Source organism: Euphorbia lathyris, chromosome 7, assembly GCF_963576675.1.
Source record: "Euphorbia lathyris chromosome 7, ddEupLath1.1, whole genome shotgun sequence".
Lineage (NCBI taxonomy): Eukaryota > Viridiplantae > Streptophyta > Magnoliopsida > Malpighiales > Euphorbiaceae > Euphorbia > Euphorbia lathyris.
The window spans coordinates 45,192,878-45,198,924 of NC_088916.1; the positions used below are offsets into that span (position 1 = coordinate 45,192,878).

Genomic DNA, 6,047 nt, shown 5'->3' on the forward strand with positions numbered 1-6,047 from the left:
TTTGACTACCAAAAACTCACTGGGGAATTTCTACAAACAGTTAATACCCAAAAATCAGCAACTTGCACTCAATTTTCACCGAAGCAAGAATGAAAATATCTAATTTTGACTACCAAAAACTCTTACTGGGGAATTTCCACAAACAGTTAATACCCCAATTTCGGTTCTAAAATTGGCACGCAGGAAAAAAGGGAAATAGCGTAAACAGTTGCGAGAGAAGAATAAAACTTACCTCAATAACTGTCCTAGAAATGGTTCAAAAACTGCAACTCATCTGTATGCAATTGCACGAGTTTACAGAAAACTTACCAAATGAGGATGTAGAAAGAAATTGGAAACTCAATAACTGTCCTAGAAATGGTTCAAAAATTGCAACTCATTTGTATGCAATTGCACGGGTTTACATAAAACTTACCAAATGAGGATGTCGAAAGAAATTGGAAAGAATCAGTTGTAACATTTGAGCCCGAAAACGCAGTTGTAACCGCACATTCTTACCAAATCTCGAATTGTTTGAGGAAATACAGCATTGATACATGATGAGAAGGGGATTTGTCGCTGTGGAATTGTAGAAATGCAGAGAACTATAAACTATTTGCATGATGAGTTTGAGAACGAGAAATAACCGCTGAAGAATGAATGTGGGTAGAAGAATCGTGGATGAGTGCTGAAAAAAGAATTTGAAGTGAGAGAAGGCGAGGCTTTAGAAAACTGACACGTCAGCAAATAAGGTCTTAAAATACGACACATCAGCAATATTTTCTACAGATTTAGTATATATATATATATATATATAGATACAATTCATTAATTCATTAAAAAAAGAGTTAAAGAGGCTAATAAATCAATTTAGGAGGTCAATAAGTTATTTTAAATAAATAAAGATAGCTAATAAATTATTTTAAATTTTCATTGAGGCTTGTGGTTTGCCCTGATCTAGGAAGTGGATAGAACTATCCTTACCCAAACTTTATGTAACCAAAAAAATTATTTTAAGCAAGTGGTTATGGATGTATTAAGTCTAACCATTATGTTATGAAATAGAGGCTCGGATGTGGTGGAACATTACACCTCATGCAGGGCCGTCTTAAATATTTTTGAGACCATGTGCTAAATGGAAAAAATTAGGTCATATTTATTAAAAAAATTAATACTTTCATATATGTTTCTATAAAATGAAACACAAAAATACTTTTAACTTGAGTTTTAACATAATAAATATAATAAAAATAATTAAATTAGTATAATAATAATAATAAAAATTGGGGCCTTTAAGACTCTAAAAGTGTTAATTTTTTGGATAAATTAATATTCATATAATTTTTTAAATAATAATTTATTTAAATTTGTATAATAATAAAAAATAGGATCCTTTAAATTTGGGATCTTGTGCCGGAGAGTTCTCCCCTGACCTCAGGGCGGGACCCAAATGAAAGCCCGCTGAATCAATCAGGGCCAGTCTCGAAATGTAAACAAATAAATAAATATGAAATTTTCAGTTTCAGATTGGAATTTTAAAACTGAAAACCGAAGGAAGCCCCCTCTTCCAAAATTCAAAGCCTCCAAAATTCATTAAAACCTATAGAAACAAGCGCCAATTCAATTTCTCAGCTTTCCAAAAACAAAAAATGGCGCTCCCTCCCTCCTTCAGTTTCATTCCTTCCCCTCCCTCTCTCCTCCATTACATATTCCCGACTCCTCTCCACCCCATTTACCTCAACCTCTTTCCCCCACTCTCTATTTCCAAGCCTCATCACCACTCAGGAAATAGAAAGCGATTCATTCTATGGCTGGCCAGGAGAACTGTGTTCGTATCACTCGTGCTGCCAGAAAGAGGGCTGCTTCCGTTGCTTCATCCTTCGACCAACCCCTCTCTAAGAAGAGGGTTGTTTTAGGAGAGCTGTCTAGCCTCTCAAACGTTGTCGTTTTGGACTATGTTACTGCTTCTGCTGCTCCTCGCAAGAAGATTACCAAGGCTAAGCCAAAGGCTAAAAAGGCTATTGTAGCCAAGAAGGATGATGTTTCAAAGGATGATACTGATGGAACCCTCGATGATCCTCAAAATTGTCGAGCTTATGCATCTGACATTTATGAATATCTTCATAAATTGGAGGTAATTTGTTCTGCATTGCCTAATTGGAACTTTTAGATCTACAGATACATCTTATTTTCTTATGCATGTAGTTTCTCAAGTGAATTGACACTGCTTCAGTCATTATTTTCTCTTTTGTATCTCAAAATGGCTACAATAATTAGGAAATAGAAATGGCTATAGGAACTGGCATTCTTAGAAAACAACTTCACTAATTTTAAAGCCTAATTCTAGGGTTGATGTTTATGTCAATTGTGGTTAATTGATGGATTAAATTTTCAGGCGGATCCAAAGAAGAGGCCATTGCCTGATTATATTGAAAAGGTCCAAAAGGATGTTAGCCCCAATATGAGAGCGATTTTGGTGGATTGGTTGGTGGAGGTTGGAGAGGAATACAAGCTTTTGTCAGATACTCTGCATATGACTATTTCCTATGTTGATAGATTCCTCTCCTTGAAAGTTCTTAATAGGCAGAGGCTTCAACTGCTGGGTGTTTCCTCAATGCTCATTGCATCGTAAGAGCTTACCTTAATTCAATTTGTTTTTGGTTTTGGGTATCTTTGTTCATTTGGTGTCTCTACATTTTACTTATCTCTTTCTGATTGCAATATGCAGAAAGTACGAAGAAATTAACCCCCCAAAGGTAGAAGACTTTTGCTATATAACTGATAATACATACACCAAGGAAGAGGTATTTTCTTTCTTCCTTTTTTCTTTTTTGGTCATGCATTGTGCTTCTTCTTCTTCTTCTTCTTCCAAATTGTTGTTCCCTTTTGCTATAATTAATGGTTGTTTATTATGTAGGTTGTGAAGATGGAGGCTGACATACTCGAGTCTTTGAAATTCGAATTGGGAAGTCCCACAATAAAGACATTCCTTAGGAAACATACCAGAGTTGCACAAGAAGATTACAAGGTAGGCTTAATTTCCATGGAACTTCAATTACAATGTTATTATATTTATTTCTGTTTTACATCTAATAGATATTGGGATTATATTTTTCTAAGTCTGTTTTGATTCTCATGCAGAGCTCAAATTTACAGCTTGAGTTCATGGGATACTACCTTGCTGAGTTAAGCTTGTTGGAGTACAATTGTGTGAAATTCTTGCCGTCTTTGGTGGCTGCATCTGCTATCTTTCTTGCAAGATTCGTGATTAGACCAAAGATGCATCCCTGGGTAAGGATTATTGTTTCAGATTCCACTGTATTTTTTTTATTCATAACTAGTGAGTGCTTCTTCTTACTTATTTATGGTTATGCAGAGTACTTCCCTTGAACAGTGCACTGGATACAAGTCATGTGACTTGAAGGAATGTGTTCAAATCATACATGACTTGTCTTTGAGTAGAAGAGGAGGTGGACTACAAGCTATAAGAGACAAATACAAGAAGCATAAGGTAACATTTCAATTCTGCATACATAGATTTTAACTTGATTTATGATCACCAAAATTGCAACCTTGTTTACATCAACTTGCTTTCTTGGGACAGTTCAAATGTGTTGCTACCATGCCATCACCTGCTGAGATCCCGGCTAGCTTTTTTGAAGGTGTTAAAGAATGAATTATAGATTGGTATTTAATATTCAGTAAGTCCACAAGTGGCAATAGACCTTGTTCTGCAGAGCGTTGGAGGAATAAGGATCCTTTCACCATGACATGGCATTGGTTTGTGATTCTTCGAGTGGACTTTTGCCATGATTTTTTTGCTTGGAGGTTTATAATTCTGATGAAGAATAGCATTTGCTGATACAAGTAGCTGCTGACAACTTTTTTTGCTTTAGAATATAGAAATTTGAATTTGTCTAGGAAAATATTGTAAATATGGTTGATAAATTTTGTTTGTCATCATAGATGCAAGAATAGTGAGCAATGAGCCATTGAGATAGTTTTCTTTTGTTCAAATATGTTACTGAATAACTTGTTCACATTTGAGCTATAGGAGAGGTTTCTTATAGTGAACATATATATATATATATTCGTTGTAAGAGTCCGTCTTTTCTCTTCAATGGATTTCAATTATATTATTCAGCTGTTAAATAGGTATGTGAGAAGTTGAGATGGACATACTAAAGCCGCAGAGTTAAGTCAAGTTGCAGGTCTAATAGCTGTTTCTGATGATCCGAGGGCAAGCAAAAACTTCCTGCCCACTTTGCCATTGTCTCTTTAGGTAGAACCCTGTCCATTGAGCTCCAAATCTCTGGTTAATTTTTATGGAATTTGAAACTCTAGCTTTGTGTCCCGTATTTGGTTTTCGAATAAGTTTTTAACGCCAAGTGAGAATGCCATTGTGTTTCTAGCATAAAGGCAATTTGCTGTCATTTGTTTGTAATATTCATACCTTTTAATTGCACCTATCTCCCTCTGATGTTCACCAAGTGCTTGTGAACTATGGAACTTCCTCTTGCAGAAGTTGTATGAAAGACCTTGTTGGAAGTGGATTTCGTTTCCAAGTCCAACTTCTGGCTTAAGCCCAAGTTCAACCATTCATCTCAATAGCATTGTTCTGTATTCATCAATAAGTATATATATTTGAGGAGATTTTATAATGCTCTCCATTCCTTGTTTATGATATTTTAGGGGCATACTTATATATTGTTTTTTACATTGTGATCTAAAGTTGTTCATATGCTTGTATCCCTGTGTATTTATCTGATTTGAAGTAACTTAACATTGAAATTTCACAATCTTTTATGCTAATTGTCTGCCATAATCTTAATCTTAATCTTAGTTCCTTTCCTAAAAGTTAGCTATGATTTTCAAAGGGAACTGTCGGATTATAGCAAGCTGAAAGATTCCTCCAACATATTTGGTGGATTGAAGAACCAAACATTTTCGTATTGACTTAGAAGAATTTAACATTTTCTTATTGACTTAGTAGAATTTAACATTTTCTTCTTGGATGTTGGTGACGTTAATTAGCTCCAAATTTAGCATTTAGGTTGGGTTGCTCAAATGACAAAGTTCCGAAATATGTTCAAAACAAGCAAGCAACCATAAATTTGGAAAGATTATTTTGAAGATTTTGAAGGGGTTAGTTATTAAACCTAGTGCCTCACCTGCATTAGTAAGAAGTATACCAGAAAATTTAGGATTATACCCTCAAAATGAAAACAGAGTTAGAAACATATAATCCCAACATTCTAAACCATTTCTAGCGATCCATGGCAACCACAATGGACAATGGTTAGATGAATCTAATGGTTGTGAGAGATGATACCATGCAGAGAGTCTATTATGCCCCTGTAGATAACTAACCTTTTTGGCACTTTATACAACTCGTTATTGTTATGTTTTGTAGATCTTACTTTGTATATATTGAGCTCATTATAGTATCAAAGCAAATTTTCTTTTCGCAAAAGGCATAGTTCTTCTTTTCCATTTCTTCCCTAGCTTGATCAATATCAACAATGTCGGCAATTAGACCTCCTCTAAGGAAAGAAGGCACACCTTCAATGCCTTACTTTTTATTTACAAACGAAAACCCATCATCAGTCCTTGTCACAATAGTTTTGACAAGATCTAATTATCATAATTGGTCAAGATCTATGAGAATGACCTTGATTTCCAAAAATAAGTCTCGATTGGCAGATGGTTCCATTGAGTCTCATGGAACTGCATATCCCTTATTTCTGACATAGCAGAGATGCAAAACTATGGTTTTTATCATGGATTATGCATGCTGTTTCACCCAAAATTGGGCAGAGCATCATCTGATTTGATACTGCACAAGTAGTGTGGTAGGATCTTAAAGATTGATTCCCTCAAGCAGCGTGGATCATTAGCCAATGGGCTGACTCCGGGAGATCTAGAGACACGAATTTGTAGGGAACAAAGTCGTTTAGTTCCACAATAGATTGAAAGCCTTATAATAGAGCGAAGATCCAACAATCCAAAGGTATGAAGATATTAGCATGCTTTCTAAAAAAAACATGAGTGTCAAGTGTGAATGCAAC

At 35.2% G+C, this 6,047-nt stretch overlaps 1 protein-coding gene across 1 annotated transcript; it reads left to right on the top strand.

The window, feature by feature from the left end:
• Window positions 1–1,786: 1,786 nt before the first annotated feature.
• On the top strand, window positions 1,787–3,655 carry LOC136201114 (putative cyclin-A3-1). Its single transcript, XM_065991695.1, has 7 exons — window positions 1,787–2,113; window positions 2,375–2,607; window positions 2,708–2,783; window positions 2,897–3,007; window positions 3,121–3,270; window positions 3,356–3,490; window positions 3,584–3,655. Exons 1-7 carry the CDS (start codon window positions 1,787–1,789, stop codon window positions 3,653–3,655), a joined length of 1,104 nt encoding a protein of 367 aa, XP_065847767.1.
• The last annotated feature ends 2,392 nt before the right edge of the window (window positions 3,656–6,047 follow it).